This window comes from Ambystoma mexicanum, chromosome 1q (assembly GCF_040938575.1).
Source record: "Ambystoma mexicanum isolate Mex_15411 chromosome 1q, UKY_AmexF1_1, whole genome shotgun sequence".
NCBI classification, from domain to species: domain Eukaryota; kingdom Metazoa; phylum Chordata; class Amphibia; order Caudata; family Ambystomatidae; genus Ambystoma; species Ambystoma mexicanum.
This window is the reverse complement of record NC_090922.1, coordinates 475,441,234-475,460,271: the sequence shown is the minus strand read 5'-3', so window position 1 is coordinate 475,460,271 and position 19,038 is coordinate 475,441,234. Positions and strand designations below refer to the sequence as shown.

General features: G+C 45.2%; 1 protein-coding gene across 2 annotated transcripts in view; it reads right to left on the bottom strand.

Annotated features, from left to right (window-relative positions):
* Positions 1-3,306: 3,306 nt before the first annotated feature.
* LOC138529026 (urokinase plasminogen activator surface receptor-like) overlaps positions 3,307-19,038 on the bottom strand; it is a 131,017-nt gene continuing 115,285 nt past the window's right edge. For both annotated transcript variants that reach the window (XM_069640809.1, XM_069640810.1), the window contains exons 6-7: positions 10,632-10,778; positions 3,307-7,412 (exon numbers count right to left, since the gene is read on the bottom strand). In XM_069640809.1, the coding sequence (XP_069496910.1) occupies positions 7,090-7,412; positions 10,632-10,778 (470 nt within the window). In that variant the 3' untranslated portion in view covers positions 3,307-7,089. The remainder of the gene's footprint in view (positions 7,413-10,631; positions 10,779-19,038) is intronic.

Below are 19,038 nucleotides of genomic sequence, written 5' to 3'. Positions count from 1 at the left end.
ATTAAACATCAAAAGACAATTCTGCTATCAAACATCAAAACACACAATACAATTCATGTTTGCTTTAATATGTAATTGGGCAGGTTTTTGTGTTTTCAACATTTAAATATATATAGGAGAAATCAAATGGCCAGACCTTACAGACATAATGAAAGGCGTATTCTGTCACAACGCAGAAAGCTGCCGCATAGTAATGATTTCCATACAGTTGTGCACACGTCGGCTGGATGTCACATACATATTATACTCTTGCAAAGGAGAAAAGTCATTTTTACTCTCTTAAGATCACATTTACTCTCAAAGTTTAAAAATAGGGAGTAAAATACTGCCACCTCAAAATCTTATCTGGAGCACTGACCCCCTTTATGAATGAACTTGATTTATATGATTTGAGATTGCTCAGAAACATTTTGACTGGTTTTTGCAGCACATACGGTGTGCAAGGGACGGGAGTGTCCAATAACCAAGGACACTTTTCTCTCTTTGTATAATTTGGCGATTTATTGTGCCCGAGTCACGCTTTCTCCCCTGCACTTTAGAACCCCTTAAACTTCATTTTTTAGTCTTAAATACTGATTAACCAACAAGGTGTGCGCTATCTGTATCTAGTTCATGTAGGCTTTCTGATCTGAGACAGGATAGCTGCTTCCCTTAGAGACTGTACGCAAGCTGTGGATGAGCTTCCTACAATACTACCGCCTTTGACACTGTGGTGTCATTCTCATCCTCCTAAATATTGCTGCTTTCCAGTAGGAACGCACATTCCCATCTCTGCTCTGATGATTCATAACTTTATCTTGATCATTATCCATCTCGTCATCATCATTATTGTTTACCTTATCAGTGGATGTGGAAAGCACAGCCAGCAACATGGAATCCTCCCAGTGTTCAGCTGCTTTGTGTCTTGATTTGATGATATTCAGTGGCTATGATCTGCACACCTCACCCTTCTTCCCTGGAGATAGATGTGAAATCTACTCTTTTGGTCTCATTGGTTGTTTATTCTGGTGTAATGCCCTTCAATTAATTTGAGGGCTGCTTGTGACGGGGGAGGGATCCGAAACATGAGTTGGATGATATCTTCAATTGACCACGTGCATTTCTGGCCTCCCCAGTATATGTATCAAATGCTACTGAAGGAGTGAGAAGACCACAAGCAGCATATCTCACCCTGCTCGCACTCATTTGAGTTGTTGGGCACAAATGTATTGAGCACTCACTCTCTGATGTGCCGCCTAGACACTGCCTGGTGTTTCGCCTGCCTCCCCAAATCTCTGTTGCTCCTTCTAAGCAAAATCAGCCGGGTGGGACTCCCCCACAAGCTGCCCTCATTGATTCCTGGATTGTACCACTCCTCCTGTCGGGTGTCACCTGATGTCACATGTAGCGGCCACTCGCCTCAAGGGATGCGCACTGACTGTGATGGCACTTGTATTGTTCTCCCACATCAAATCCCTAAATATGTTACATAGTGCTTTGTATTGAAAAGCTACCCTAAATCTAACTCCTTGGCTGGGTCCCCAGTCACTCAGTACCTTTCCCTATCCTTCTTCCTACTCAGCTGCTCTGTATGCACTGCAGTTTATAAAACCATCCATGAAATCCTCAAACCTGCCTCCATCAGCGCCCTCCTGTCTCTCTGAAAGCTGCTGAGACCGAATAGGAGCTCCTGACACATGTGCCCGTTTCAGCCATGTGATCAAACTTCAGGTAAACGTTTCAAAATGTTTGTCTGAAGTTTGACGTGGTAGAATCACCTGAAATTCAGTTGAGTCAAGGTTAGTGAGCAAAAGGTTATCCAGCTCTGCTCCGCAGATGTCTTTTTCACATTGAGGGAGATTTGTAATGGGCTCCTGTGTGGATATGGCTGCACCCAGGGCAGCTAAAAGAGCTTGATCGAAATCATGGGGTGTGGCGGTAGGTGAATGGCAGCTGACATCCTGCCAGGGAGATGCAACACTGAAGAGGCCTTATCATGATACCTCTGGTGTCTAAGGCAAATTCAGAGCCTGTGCCAAAAGGTTGTATGTGTTTATTCGACCCATTGAAGGTCTCTCCTAAAAACAGGTGACCTTTTTGGCCGCCTTGGAGCAGCCTACAGAGGACAGGATTCTGCTACGTTAAAGGTTTTCACCCCTGTAACCTCAGAGCAAATGTATCTGACTCCACCCCTCTCCTTCCCTTACCACGTCCAGTCATCTATTGAGAGCGGTTTCACCTCTGAACCCTATACACAGCCTCCCTGCCACCCCTTCTCCCACACCACATCCTAGCTATCACTCCCCCTCTCCCCACCCACCCTGCCCATAGAAAACATGCGCCCCTGCATCCCCACCCGCCACCCCTTCACACGCTTACCTGCTCCCTGTGACACCTGACTTCCTTCTTCTGTGCTCCGGACGCAGCGTTCAACCTTTTCTAGGTGGCCTTTCCTGGGTGGTCTATCTCTTTTAGAGGCCTGCTGTCTTACCATGTCCCCTCCTCTCCACACTAGTGCCATGATATATGATATGATGTTTTATTTATATCGCACCCATACACAAGTGTTTCAGGGTGCGACGAGGCAAGGGAAGGGTACATGGGAGGACAAAACAATGATCTTACTAGGCCCACTGACATTGAAAACATGCAAGGGCAGGGGAGAAGGAAGGGGGAAAGTGCAAGGGGTGGGGTGCAGTGAAAAGTGCTGAACACATGATCTAAACACCAACAGATAGTGCGGTTATTGGTGGCCCACGCTGCAACAGGACATGGGAACACATCTTCCATTGGATCTTCGATGGTTCTTTTGTGGTGTCATTTGGATTTTCTAAGTGCAAGCCTTTGACGCAGGTGTGTGGCAGGGGTTTTTCTTCTCTTAACTGATGTCCATTTCAAATTAAACTGTTTTGTTGCAGATTAGTGAGCTGCAGAAGAGGGACAAAACAATGTTCTCTGCTTAAAGTTTCCTTTGCTGGGTCACCTGACCGCTCCTAAAGGAAATCACTATACCTTGCATTGCCTCTGTAAGACTGTTACCAGACATGAGATGACTACAAATGAACAAAGGCATTTTATTGTCTCTAGATGGTTATCTTCATAGCCTTCCCTTTTCTTGACTCACTGAGATAAACACTTTCTTGTGTTTACGGAAGACACTAAGGGTATCCATAGAGAGAATGTTTGCATTGTAGACACATAATTTGCAATGGTGCAGACAAAGTATGCCTGTTCATTTTTTGTTTAATAAACAACCGTTTTTTGATGTCCCTCAATTTCATCGCAATTTGTATATTCGATGATGCTTTAAAAAATCACGTTACCAGCTTTTTACTGTGTTTTCATGTTTATTAGGCAAGCTTGCATGGAATATTAAGTGGCCTGACTTTTATATGGAAGGCCATCTAAGGATAAGAACATTTAGCTTTATATTTTGTTGATCGTGCTTAATAAAAATGTTTTCAATCGATCAAAATACTTATTTGAGACAAAGCAGTCGATAAAACATAAAGAAAGAAGTATCACAATAAACATCACTTTGGAAGAACAAAGTAAAATACAACTATCTTCCAACATATGTTCAAGTACATTCATTAATTTCATTTGAAATATTAATTGAGCAATATTGGCCTAAAAGTAGCAAATATATCAGCACATTTTGTGGAATAACATTAACTCTATGAAAGGCATCCCAATGAATAGTTTTTATAAAAATCAATATGTAAAAGTCTGTGCACCATTGAAAATGGTTTTCTCAATAAACTCCTTGCCCTATCCAATAGTACTTCAGCTGTACTAATCTGTGAGGAATTGGCCCTTGCGTATCTGAATCAAATGGCTGGAGCTAGACCACTGTCAGACCAAATTATGGCTGGTAGCAGAGTTGACCCCCAACTTGGATAAATAAAGCGTTCCCTCTATATGAAACTGAGGTTGGGGATTCTGCCACTGTCTCAATGGGGATAGTAACCATACAAATAAATGTGCTCACTGAATGCTTAAAGTGGAACCTCTGTCACCTCTTCTCCTTCTCTCATTTCTGACTGTATGTCTGCTATCCAGGAGTGGTGTGCCACCAACGATCTCTGCCTTAATGCCTGTAAATCGGAGATTCTCCTCATCGGCACACCTGCACCCTCCTTTCCTGTCACTCTCTGCCGGCTTCCCTTGACCCTCTTCCTGCTCCCATCTGTGAGGCTAAGAAACTCGGGTCATCTTCGACTCCACACTCTCCTTTTCTCCTCACATCTCTGACATCTCTAAGAGGTCAAACCACCAAGTGCACCTCCTTGGATGTATTCTTCCTTTCCTCTCCTTCCCCCAGAAGCTTACTGTCTCCAGAGCCTTGGTTCTCTCCAGGCTGGACTACTGCAACAGCCTCTTTCTAAATCTGCCTGCTTCTACTCTCCGCCCTCTGCAACTCATCCAAAACAGGACTGCAAGAGTTGTCCTTGGTCTCAAGCCCTGCAATTGTATCTCTCCAGCCCTGAAATCTCTTCATTGGCTCCCAGTGGCTGCAAGGATTAAATTCAAGACCCTTTGCATTGTCCACAAGGCTTTCTGGGGCATGGGTCCAAAATATCTTCCCACTCGAGCTCTTCACTCCTCCACCTCCAACTCCCTCAGTCTCAGTCGTTTCTCCAAGCAACGAGTTGTGGGTAAATCTCTGTCCTCATCTGTGACCCTCCCTCTGGAACAGCCTCCCTGCCACTCTAAAACTTAAGCAGAACCATCTCCGGTTCCAGAAGCACCACCTTCCTCTTTGCTTCTGCCTTCGCTCTTCCTCTCCCCTGCTGATCTGTCTGCTTCGGCTCCATGCATCTGATTACCCTCTGATTTTGGGCCCAGGTCCCTGCCCACCCAGCCAGACACCCGTACTGCCTCCTGGCAACCCTTGCACTTGGGTCTGTATCTGTAACCCTACAGTCCCATTACCCGCACTCATCAGACACCCCATTTCTGCGCTCTAAACCTACACTTGCCACCTTGCTGGCTGCACTACCAGTTGTTGTTTTTTAGCCCTTGCTCAGTACATTCCTTTTCTCCCCCCTCCCTTGCACTTACCCCCTTCCATCTCCCTTGCACATGAGCAGTCTCAATGTCAGATGCCTAGTAAGACCGTTGTGTTTTTTAAAATCCCTTTTCCCCTCCCTTGCCTTGTTGAGCTGTGAAACACTTGTGTATGAGCGCCATACAAATAAAACATGCCCTTTATTCTTAGATTACCGAGTTCTGTATCTAAGACAGCGCTCGCGAGCAGCAGGGATAAGAGGATCAGTGGAGGAAGCCATCACATTCTTGAAAAGCACAACAGACGACGCTACTATTTTTGTAGTGGCTACCTATGTATAGACAATTGGAATGGAACTCTAGCTATTAACGTAACATCATAAATGGTATCTTATATCTGTCATCAGTATGGAGTTACTGTGCTATGAGTGGAATGATCCAGGCTCATGCCATGAATTGATTTTTAATTCTATGATTATTTGTGAAGCTGATTATGCTGTTTTAACATCTTAATGTCGAATCACAGTCGCACACGAAACTACTGCTAAATGTTCGGCAAGGTTTGATCAAGCCATAAAGTCACCGGAAAGGAAAGCAACTGCCAAGAAATGTATTTCTGATTCGTTTTGTTTATAACTGCTTTATTTGTTGATGTTTGTTATGGGGTGTTCCCTAAATAAAGCTGATTGATTGATTGATTAACTCTATCAAGTGCATCACAACGATTTGTTTTCATAAAATCACAGACACCTAGAAAAATATAAAACGTGAGTGCTTATGACTACTTTCTGATTTCGAAATTCAATAAACATAGTGACATTTCTGCAAAATAAAAGCAAATTTAATTATAATGAATTTCTAAATCAAGGTGTCAAACAGTATCTGTCAAGAGCATGAAATAATAATAAAAAAAACTTCAAATTAGCCTGCAAGTATAATTTTCCCTTTGGCCATGAATCTCATCCGTTTACAGGAGCACAACCATGTCCGCATCACTGAGGGTTGAGTCATGCAGACTCGCAAATGCACCATTTGCTTCTCTGGACTTTGAGTGCTTTATTAAAGAACTAAAGAGAATTAACAAAAAGCCGCGGACACTCCAGACTGTCATGATGGAATGATGGACACTTTTCATAAATGTCATCCTATACTCCCAATCTTTGGCTAAGAAACTTGATATGACAAAAGTTCATCTGTGTTTCCCAGGTTTGGCCGGAAATTCTGCATCAGTCAAAATTCGAAAGCCACTGTTATTTAAACAAGTTTACAGATTCCCTTTGTGAATATAAGAATTTAGCACCAGGCCCCAGGCATCATTCAGGGTTCCAAACAATCAGAAGTCTCGAATGGCAAGTCCTACCCCATGGAATTTCGAGACCCTCAATCATCTTAACATTGAAGATGCAATTTCCCCTCCTGAACTATGAGCCCTAACATTGGAATTTCAGTCCTAAAGTCATACATGGCATCCCATTTCATGTTGAACCATCAGACCAACACTAGGATTTCCCTCCCCAATGTGGAGACTTGGGCCAACACAGAGATGACACAATCTGATGCAATGCATGGAGTCATGAGGTCAAACAAAAGTGGATTTTCCCCACACTGGCCTGACATGTGCCCTTATACTGTCCCTGTTGCAGTTAAGTACACCACCACTGAAAGTGTGCAGTACACCACAAGCCCTGTTAAAATGAGCTCCATTCTAGCTGACTGGCAAGTCACAGTGACGTCAACATTACGACATAGAGGGGAAAGATTTGCATATGGATATCAGCTAGTTCACTCTTTTGAGTAAAGATCTTTGTTGGAATTGTTTGATGAATAAGGAACTCTTCTCCTGTGCACAGAAATGGAACCTAGGGATGGTACATAGCAACTTAATTAATCCATTAGTTTCCTTGAGAAAAGGTGGAAAAACGTGCATGTTCGATGGGAAAGATTGCTACATTTTAGCATTTGATGCACAATTAAGCAGATTTTGGTGAACAAATATGAGTAGAATATACATTTTGGGATATTATAGGATGCTGGTTTCGATCGTAGCGTAGCAGCTGGCTTGACCTCTGCTCCATGACCTCTGCCACTGTGCAGGCTTCTTCAGAAGCCGGTGGCCATCATCAGATTCCAACTTGTAGATATCAGCAAAAGGGCAACGAGAAATTGTAGGCTGCCATACACTGAGGCTCCGCCATTCTCTGCGCCATTGCCTCTTACATTGGATGACCTAGGCATGCTACTAGTACTGGCCGTGGTGCTCAATGCGTCAGGCTCAGTGATGTTGGCCATACCCGTGTTGCAAAGCCTGCCCTCACAGCACTGGAAGCTATGAAAATCTTCTTTCTGAAAACCAGTGAGGAGCGGGTGCTGGCACCAGGCTGGGGTGGCGCATCCCTTGATGATGGACGTGACATTGTTCTGCTCTGGAAAAAGAAAGAGTATAGGAAAATCAGTGTTCATTCTCCTAAAAGTGTAACCTCAACCTGGAGACAGTCAGGCAATCACACTGCTCTCTTACTTTCGATTCTACCCACTTGTGACGTGGGAAGGAGGTGGACTGCTGCATTAGTGTTTTCAATGTGCATGGCTATGTACCCCCAAAAGAACGTCTTCATCCGTGTAAAAAACATTTTCATAAGTACCACTACATTTTAACCAGAGTATTTCCAAAATCCTGGATACTAACCCGCAAATGCACCTTGTTCACTCTTGCCATTCAGAAGAGGTGCAGTGCTTGACCTGCTCTTAGGTTTCACGAGTGGGAGAGGGTTCAGCTGGAACCCTCCACCCCATTGGCAGGAAACAAGGATACAGCATAAGAAAGAGGTAGAGGCAGTGTTACGGAGAGGTATCATTTCTGTGCTAATTCCCTTCAACCTTAGAGACCCCCAGCTCTTTTGCTGGACTGTAGGACTTTTAATTTTAATCCTCTAGTGAGTGAGACCTTTTTCTCACTCTCATGTATTTCTTATCTGATTTGGACCCAGTGTTTTCTTTGTTTTTGGAGTCTGACAAACTCCAAGGGCATCTCCTTTTTTATGGTGACACGGTGACACACAGCACCTTATGTGCGTGTCACAGAGAAGTCCTTTGGATTTCTCATAAGCTTTAAGCACCTTCTCTTGGGTGGACTACTGTTCCCAAGAGTAGTAAAGTGAAATTGGCTTTACTTACCTTTTTCCTATGTAGGCCCAGCACACCCCATCTTATGTGGAGTGATGGATGGTTACTTAGTAGCCCCTTTTCCTACTTACTCATGTAACATTTTTTATTTTACCCCCACTACTTTAAATGTCTGGTGGCAGTGGTTTCATTTTCCTACCATTGTGCTTTTCTACTGCAGGCTGAATCCTCAGCTGCAGTGTAGCACCCATGGATGCCCATTTTGTCAAAAAGGCCCGCTCTTCTTTTTTCACCATTTCTTTTCTGTGAGGTTGTTCATGGGTTTTACTCTGTGCGCCAAACCAGGTTTAACCCTTTTGTTAATTTTGCCTTTGGCAGGCTTCAGTACTGAAACCCGCCTCTGGCTCCAGTGGTTCCATGTGTTAATATCCCTGCAAAAATATCGCCATACAAAAATATCACCATATCTTTGCGGCAATATTAAGGCATGGAACCTGCAGAGCACACCCCTGCAACACCTGTATTATTTTAAAGGGAGTGGGGACAGCCCTGCAATCCCCACTCCCAAACCCCCAAAATATTATCCCCAATAAGAATATTGCCTATGGCCTTTCCTGACGACCATATATACGGCGATATTTTGCTGGGGATAATATTACGTGATACCGCTCCAGTGTGTCTGGCAGGGCAGGAGGCAAGGGAGGTGCCCGAAACTCCCTGTCCTTAGTCTCCTTGGCAACCTGAATGCTACCAGCCCCGATTGGCTGGCTGGATGTCCTTGCAGAACAGCTACCCTGCTGTATGAGAGACAACTATGCTGTGCATGAATGGGAGAAACCTGGAGAAAAGGCAGGGCTTCTTGAACAGAAGACAGAGTCGACCACTGGACGAAACATCCGATGAAGGAATCGTGACAAGAAGCTACTGCTACTGTGCTGAAATGTCTTTTCTGAATCGACTAGAGAAGCTCTGGAGAGGACTACCTCTTCCCTTGGGTTGGTGGGACCAACTAACCCGAAGATGAACTTTGCTGGAAAACTTTCCCCAACTGGCTGGACTTCTTTGCTGCTGCTGGAAATGAGTGCCAGGGGTCGAGAAATCTGTAGTCGAGTGCAACATCTTTAAACTGGACCGAAGCTCCAGGAAGATCCTGAGGACCCTTCCGAAGCATGACAACCCACGCTTGAGTCACCTCACCAGAGTGCTGGACTCAAGAAGTGAAGGAAGTCCATCCAGTGTCCAAGATCTGCAGTGGTGCTATTCGCAGGTAGCTCAAACCATGAAGTGCCGCTGAACTGAAAAGAGCCCATAGCCACCGCCGACCTTCGAACTGCAGTGCAGGAGCCCTCCAGGTGTTCTCCCTCTTGTTCCCATGACTGAGACCCAGGAACCCAGGACCTGCAACACTGCAACCAGAACAGAAGCCAGCTGGATCCTCTTCTTCTAACTTAAGCTACTGTGCTGACTAAGGGGTACTCTTGTCTGCAGCTTGCATTATCTCACTTGAGATTTGCAGTAGCTGTTTTTGCAGAGTTGATCTCAGCTTGTGGCCCAACAGAGATTTTCTACAAACTCTCTAACTTTGTGCAAGACTTTTGTGCAATCTAAGAAGTGCCTCAGCTCCAAAGACATTGTTCAAATTGACTTTGGCTGTCTTTGCTCCCTGCAGACTCTGCTGACCCATTGCCTTTGATTCAAAATGTCCCTCATAGGCGATACATTGGGTTTTAACTAATATTGCTGGGAAAGGTTTTATCTAGACTTCATTGGGAGATTGAAAAGTGCTCACATGCTCCGACAACCTTTTAACCTTTTTTCCTTCCCATAACCTTTCCATTCCACAAGCTCAGAATTGTACCAAGTGCAAGAAGTGATATATAAAGGCCAATACTGTCCTAGTAATTGAAATCACCTCTGGGTGTCGGAAGTGTGTATGAAGCATCTCTAAAGAGTATCTGCTTGCTTATCTTGATTCTGAGAACATGTTATGAAGTGTATTTTTATTATTGCACATTGCCCTTTTTAAAGAATGCTTATTTAAAACTGACCGTTAAATAATTAAATCATTATTTTACTAGAAAACCTTGAGTATCAGTGTTATTTGGATACTTGTATGTGTGGATTTCAATGCTACAGCTCTACAGCTCACACCTTGAGTTACAACTGGCTGCTCAGTCACTCAACCAACTTGTGTAGTACAGACCAATACCAAGAGGTGGGTTACCTAAAACCAAGAGGACAGGACTAGTGTAGTCTCCCACAGGGTTATTACAAACAATCTTGCCTAACAGGCGTATGGGTTCATCTCCAGTGACGAGCTTTGGAAGTTAATTAAGAGTAGGACAAGACTTCCCATCTTAATTAAAGGTGGCGAGGAGAAAGGCAGGACTTCATCACCAGGGACAGGCACAATGACATGATTTGGGGAGGAGATCAGCTTTTGTGTCGCAGACACAGGATAAGCCACTGAAAGTCAGACCTCCACCCTATATGGGGTGCAGCCTGCCTGCGGTACTCACCATCAACAGACATAGCCTCCATACACTGGGTCAGTGGTCCATAACACTCGATCAGGGCCTCATTCTGATGTGAACAGGAAGTGGTCCGATTTCCTTCACAAGTGAAGCATGTCACACCGTTTACTGAGCGGTTTTGGTGCTGAAAACCTGGGAAGAACATATTCTTTGTTACATAACAATAACAATAACAATAAAACCATGTTTTCTAATACGCAGCAATCATTTTAAAGTTTTGGCTGATGTTGCTTCAGCGAGAGCTATGTAGCTTATATCTGTTATGAGAAAGAGAGGAGATGTGCATTTGTTGATGTTTGCATCTATACAATTAAAGGCATATCTAAGTGACTCTGTCCCTGGACTGCTGCTTGCTGAATTTTAGGCATTATTCTGCTGGCAGATGAAAGCCTTATTCTGCCTTTCCAATCAGAATGTGGCAGGACTCAGTGCTACCACTGTTTTCAACTGCTTCTCTAACTACCTGTGTGGTCTTACTTTTTGTAAGGGGTCCCTTGAGACCGTGCAACATCCCAGAACCTTCCTATTACTCTTTGCGCTTCTTCACCGAAAGGCCACTGCATCCTCCTTCCTCAGTGGTCCACTCGACTTACCTAGTGGCTGGTCCACGAGCCCGAGCTTCCCCTCCATATAGTTCCTGGGCTCCCAGAGACGTGTTCATTGCTGTGGTGGCCCGTGAGGATCGGTCACTTTCCTCAAGCCAAACAATAAGGCATGGACACAGGAGGGCTGTTTACAACTCTATTCCTAACTCACTATCCCGCACCCCATGACATAATTTCCCTTCCATCTGACCCAACCGCAGTTCATCCTCCAACATAACACGGAGGACTGCCTGTAATATAAAAATGCTGGCAGTGGATTTTTCGCTTGAGCGTAATATGGCAGGGTTGGGTAGCGGGTTGACACAGTGCTTGACCGCTTTGAAGGGGGCTCTGCTTTTGTTGTCGGCTTCTACTATCTTATAGTAGGAGGGCTTGGCTTTGTTGATTAGTTGTCAGCGAGTTGCTCAGAGTTCCTTGAGGAGCGCCAGGTCAAATGCAGTCCTGGAGCAGTGCCAGGTTTTCTCCTATTTACTGATGACTCTTTTGCAGAGGTTGAGTTCTTGCATGTACCAGGGTGCTGATGGTTTTGGTTTGCAGGTGTGTTGTATCAGAGGCACGTGTTGGTCAATGTAGGTTGAGAAGGTAGGGTTCAGTGCTTCCAGTAGAGAGTCGCAGTTTGGTTGGAGGTGTTTGGTCCATGTAAGGTGTAGGTTGGCAAGGTCTTCTGTCAGGGCTTCTGCTGGGAAGTCCTTGAAGGACCAGAAGGTTTGTCTACTGGGTTTGTTCCTGCTGGGTCCCCTTATGATTCCTGTTGAAGGGTTGCTGCATCCTGGCATAACGGCTTTGCTTGATAAATTACGTAATTAACATAGGCATAAGTTACGGACAGTTTTACACTGGAGAACCCGTTAGAGTGTGGTGATAGAAAGTCGGTGTGGTAATCTTCCTTCTCTGGTCTGTGAGCAATGGTGAAATCATGATTCTGGAGTCTCAGGCTCCAATAAGCAATTCTCTATGGTATGCATCCCTTCGGGCTTTCATAGATGCTCAGAAGCGCTTGATGATCTGTGGCAATGGTAAATGCTTTTTCAGAGAGGAGTACATGAAAATATTTGCAGGCCCAAACCAAGGCCAGACCCTCCTTGTCAGCCTGAGAATATGCCTGCTTGGTGGCAGACAAACTTCTACTTGCATATGACACAACATATTTGCTTTGTGGTGATGCATGATCATATTGTTCCAGGATAGCCCCAAGCATTCCAGGCTCACATCCACTCTTAGTTCAGTCGATCTGTCAGAATCAAAGTCTGCCATGTTCTCTGCTGGTGTTATCTTGCGCACAATGGATTAAATGCCTCCTGGCACTGTATCATCCACCGCCTGGGCTTTGGTGAGAGCATGCAGTGGTGTACTGATGGTCACAAAGTCCAGTATCTAGCGAGAACAGCAGCTCGCCAAACTCAGAAAAGAGTGAAGATCTGATGCATTTACAGACCTCAGGGTGTCATTGAGGACTGCCACTTTGTCTGGGTTGGGTCGCCTGCCCTGATTGGAGAATATATTTCAGAGGAATTTCAGTTTGCCTTTCCTGAATTCACAATTCTCTTTATTCAGCATGAGATGGGCAGCCTCCAGCACTATACAAACCTGGTGGAGCATGGTATCATGATGTTCCCGTGATGTGCCGAATACCAGAATATAATTGCTTTGGTTCATAAAATTTGGTATATGGTGAATGACCTTTTTGGACCTCCTCCTGAAAGATTTCAGCGACAGAGGAGAACCCAAAACTAAGATGCTTGTGGTGATACAGGTCGAAATGGGTCACAAATGTAGTTATGTAACATGATTCTGGGGCCAGCTGTAATTGATGGTAACCTTTGTTGAGGTCGAAGTTGGAAAATATTGTTGCCACATTCAGCAGGTGGATCATGTCTGTGATCCGTGATGCTTGCTGTTGTTTTCTTTGGATCGCTACATTCAGTCATCTCATATCAACACAGAAGCAAATGGACTTATCAATGCTTTTCTTGGGTATGGGAGCGATGGGGGATACCCATGGGTCGGGCCCCGTAACTGGCTCGATGAGATCCTGATCCAGCAGTTTTAGATGATCCTTCTTCACTTGGTGCTGAAGGTTGATGGGGATGCTGCTGTAGTGCTGTGCTACGGGCTTGACAGATTCATCAGTGTGCAATCGTATATGACAGTTTTTGAGTTTCTCCAGACCTCTGAAGAGCAAAGGGAATACTTGTTTAATGCTTTCCAACATTGAAATGAATTTATGGGCCATCGGGTCGTAGTGACTATGTACCAACCCCATATCCAGTGCAGTCATAAAGCTCAGGATGCTTTCACTCTCAGCCTTGAGGAAATGCATTTGAATGCATATTGAGTATGACTTGTAACTGCATTAGCCGAAAAGGACCCTCAGAATGGCAGAAGAGTTTGTGAGCCATATGAATAAGTGTTCACTTCAGACAGCCATAGCAGAAGGGCTTTCAGTCGTTTGTCAAACACCTCTTTATTGATGACACTGACTGCCACCCCTGTGTCCACAAAGAATTCAGTAGGAATGTTGTTCACCAGCAGTAGTATGACAGGAGTGTGTTCAGATGCTGACTGATTCCCAAGCGCTCACACATATCTGCACTTTTGATGGTCATCTTGTGATGATCTGGACTCAATCCCTGGGGGTGATATGGTTTCCCTCTTTCTAATGCTGCATCTGTGATGTCTGTGTTCCGCAGATTTATATTCATGTCTGGAGTGATATCTTCTGGTGGCTGAATTTTTAATTATTTATTTACTGCATTTGTTCAATGTCCAAACCCAGGGGTATCACAGCAATTGTTACACAAATTCAGTTGCGAGTACACCGTTATATGACAAAAGATAGATGGCATCAATCATATTTGTCAAAAAGCCATGTCTTGACAAGTTTTTTTAATAGGTGATAATATTGTTTGTTTCTGATATGTGCAGGCAGAGTGTTTCAGAGAGTAGGGGAAGCAACTGGGAAGCTAGCGCCTCCTGCCCTTTTGCTCTTGTACCGAGGAATGTTCAGCAAGATGATGGTACTAGATCTTAAAGTCTGTGGTGATGTTTTAAAGGTGATACTGTCAATGAGGTATACAGGGGCATCTTGAATGCACTTGAGGGTGTGGTTCTTGAAGAGAAGCCTTGCTTGTATGGGGAGCCAATATGCCTCTCGTCTGGTCAAGGAAATGTGATTGCTGCATTTTAATCCAAAAGCTGCTCGTAGAGCTTTGTTCTAAAGTAATTGTAATTTGGATAAGTTTGTAGCTGAAGTACCCATAAGGAGAATATTGTAATAATCCAGTTTAGAGGGGATCAGGGCTTGGAATAGGATCACACGGTTGTGCAGTGACAAAAATTGCCTGCTAAGTGATATGAGTCTGGCGGTGTATGACATGGAGGAGGATAAGGCATTGATGTGCCTGACCATTGAAAGATCAGCTTCTGTGTAGACTCCATGTGTTTTATCTGTTTCAGAACAGGGATGGATGTGCCATCAATGGTTGTGGATGAGTAGTTGTTGTCTAAGGATTTAAGACGGGCAGGGGAGCACACAATGAGGAGCTACGTTTTCTCATCCTTAAGGCACAAGCTGTGAGTGGCCATCCAGTTTTGGAAGGTGATGTAGACCTTGTTAATTGTAGTGGTGTCATGCTTGTAGTCACCCGGGATAGGGATCAGAATGTGAGTGTCATAAGCATAGTTTGTATATATGATGCCCAGGGAGTCCAATGCAAAGAGCGGTTTTGTGTAAGTGTTATAAAGTGTTGGTGCATGATCTTTGTGTCTTCTCCCCTCGTTAGACTGTCTGGAGGTTTCACCTCTATGCTGCGGGAGTGGGGGCATATGTGGGGGTGACTGCAGGTGTAACGCCTGAGGTGCATTTCGGCAAACCATATTGAAGTGATTTTCACCTCTGTATGCCGTGCACAATCGTCCCATTGCAAGACAAACACCATCATGTGGGAATTCATATCGGCAAAACTTGCTTGTGGACACCTCCACTGTCATGGGACACTGTCATGGGGGAGATTTTTGGTTTATTACGGACTGGTCTTTCTGAAGTGGCTGTACCTTTAGTAGTCCATGGTCTCTACCTGTAGTTCAATAACAGACTCTGTACAAGCTATCAGGATTTCTTCCAACTTGCATGTTTGAAGTAAATTTTTCCTAAACTGGGAAACTGGGGAGACTCGCAGCCCACTATAATTTGGGACCACAAAGCCGCATTGTTGGATTATCAATGGATCTCACATTGTTTGAGAATGATTCTCAGGCGCACGACAAAATTGCCCAACATTTCCCCTTTATTTTTGATGGTGGAATGGAAGATGTGCCTTTCGTAATCTACTTTAATTTGAGGCGCAAAAATAACTCATCAAACGTGACAGTGACAATGTCGGGGAGTTCGTACAGTAAGCTGCAGACTGCAGCTCCAGAAACCAACAAAGACAGGGTCCCATGTGCAACACTGCAAAACATTCATATATCGGCAACAGACCGTCTGTTAAAGACATTATTTAATGCAAAGGCTGTGAATGTTCATCAAAATATTTCAACACATGACAAAATAATAAGCCAAGCAATAAATGTTCATGCAAATAATATACTGCAAAACCCTATACCTACATACATAACCCATGCCTCAGTCATACCTAGGCAGCACTAAATGCATACAAACAGGATAAAATACACAAACACAGTTGAAAAACACAATAGGAACAAAGAAAGGTGACAGTAGCTGCTCCTGTCTGGTGTGGGCTCAAGGCCAAATAGGGAGACCAAAGACTACCAAACCTGTGCCGAACAAAATCAACCCCTCTGGCAAATCAGTTCATGGATGACAAAAATGTGTTTCAACAGGTAGATCAATTGGTATAGGCCAACTTGAGTTTCGGCTTGGAGGTCACTATATTTTCTCAAAACCTCTGCCTTCATCAGGGCCAAGGAACACAGCTTAGTGTAGGGGGGAGTTCTGCCAACAAAGGAATTACATATAATCAACAAAATAAAGTACAAAACTATGAATATTCTACATCACTGTACATGTGCATGCAGGCTTAATCCCACATGCTGAGCCCACAAGTGAGCATCCACTGTTTAAATAAAACCACACAACCAGGCTATGCCTCTGTCAACTGTCCAGTGTGGACCACCACTACTCCCTAGAGGTGCACCCATGCCCTAGACCAGGGGTGCACAACTGATTTTGACAGAGGGCCGAAAGTACCTTACCTGAGGACTATAGTGGGCCGAAAAGTAAATGTGGGCGGGGCGGTAGGCGGGGCATGGCAGGAGGCTTTTTAAACCCCCAATTTGTACTAAACACATGGAAAAATAATGTTTTTGAGGGGTAACGATTTTTATTTGCATTTCAAACTTACATTTTGTACTACACATTTTCCATTGTTATAATTTATTTCTATTTAGTTATTGTATCTCGCCTGTTTAATTAACTTATATATATTTTATTGACCCTAGATTGGACATGCCGTTATTTTGGACTGCTACAGTTTGCTATTTGGGTTGCCAAAGAGGAGTATGGCCTTCGTTGAGTCAGGGTTCCTCAAAAAGCCAAAGATGAACATCTCCTAACTGTGCCTGTTTTAGCTTTATTATTGGGTTCACTCTTGGCGTGCAACACTATGCCCCATGTCCCTCACCCCCAACCAAACACTATGCCCCATGGCCCCCTTACACCCAACCAAACACAATGCCCTATGGCCCCCTCACCCCCAACCAAACACTATGCCCCATGGCCCCCTCACACCCAACCAAACAATGCCCCATGGCCCCCTCAGCCCCAACCAAACACTATGCCCCATGGCCCCCTCACACCCAACCAAACACTATGCCCCATGGCACCCTCACCCCCAACCAAACACTATGCCCCATGGCCTCCTCACCCCCAACCAAACCCCCCACCCCATGGCCCCCTCACCCCCAGCCAAACCCCCCACCCCCCAAATCAGCTCACACAAACCAGCACCAATACAGACCCGAACCCCCACCCCCCAACTCAGCACACACACAAACATGCACCCATACAGACCCGAAACCCCCACCCCCAAATCAGCACACACACAAACATGCACCCATACAGACCGAACCCCCACCCCCCAACTCAGCACACAAAAAACATTCAAATCAAAACATTCATACACATCCGACAACCCGCCCACCCCCGCATCTCAACAAACACACAAAAACATTCAAATGCAAACATTCATACACATCCGACACCCCCCCAACCCCCGCATCTCAACATACACACAAAAAACATTAAAATCCAAACATTCATACACATCCGACACACCCTCCCACCCCCGCATCTCGACATACACACAAAATACATTCAAATCCAAACATTCATACACATCCGACACACCCTCCCACCCCCGCATCTCAACATACACACAAAATACATTCAAATTCAAACATTCATACACATCCAACAGACCCCCACCACCCCCCATCGCAACATACACACACAAACATAAAGCAAAACAAACCCGACACACAAACACAAACAGACCACTGACCGGAGACGTGCTGGAAGGCAGGTAAGCAGCAGGTAAGCTGGAACGCTAGAATCGTACTACGGCTGGCGTGGTCCAAGGCTGAAATGCCTTCCGCCATCAAGCCTTATGGACCACGCCAGCCGTAGTGCTGGCCCTCCATTGGTGCAGCACACACGCATTACGTGGCTCGTAAGAGCGACGTGGTGCGTGTGTGTGCTGAGCCAATGAGGGCCAGTGTTTTGTCCGGGCCGGAAGACAACAAAGACTTTCCTAATGGAGAGCGGCTGCGGGCCGCCCTCCATTAGCAAAGTCTTTGTGCCTCGCGGGCCGGACAAAAGAGCATGGCGGGCCGCAACTGGCCCGCGGACCGTATGTTGTGCACCCATGCCCTAGACTGTTTACCCCAAGCTCAACCGCGGGTGCCCACTGAAAGGATGGAGTGAAGGAAGGTGAATTAAGCCAAAGTGGCAGTTTGTTCGTACCGTTCATTCCAAGGTCAAAAACTGTCCGACTCACGCACACATCCTGGTGTGCTTACTCAATCAGGTAAAAGCAATCGTTGTAAACACCGACCAGTGTGAAGAGACATGAGGTGTTATGTAATGTCCTATGCGATCACCGGGGGTCTACCGCGCTGATATAAGTTATCTTACCTTAGGAAAAGGGGGTTCATGCACCCACTCTATTGTCAAGATCCACACATACATTCTAGCCTAACACACCATTGTTTAACGGCGCAGGCAGCATTGTGCATGGAAACGAAATTGCATTCTTAGCCAGGCAACGTTTCTACAAGAAAAATGCAAGAGGAGGGCTCATGGTCAAATTGTGGTGGGCTGACTGCAGCTCCCAAAGCAAAAGTGAGCAGGCTCTTTTTCCTGTGGTGGTCCAGTGGCCCCAGTGCATCCATATATACATTGAAACCCCTTTTCCAGTGCGCCCACCTGTGACCCGGGTTGCTGGTGTCAGTCAAGTCAAATTCCACTGGCAAATGGAGTGATAAGGACTCAACCCTTGCTTGAGAGAGCCTCCCAGGTGAGGACTTCAGGACTGTGGCGAGAATGTCTTCTTCCGATATGGTTCACTGTGGCACAAGTGTTTGAATATGGACACACACCATGCTTTTCTGTTGGGGAGCCCCACCTCACAGGGAATGCAGGCTCCAACCCACTGTCTTCTTGGAAGACATGTCTCTTCCCCCTCAGCAGCAGTTCCTGGTGTTGCGTCTCCAGGGGCTGCAACCCATTCCTTCATTGGGGCATGACTGAAGGTGAAGGCCTCCCGGTG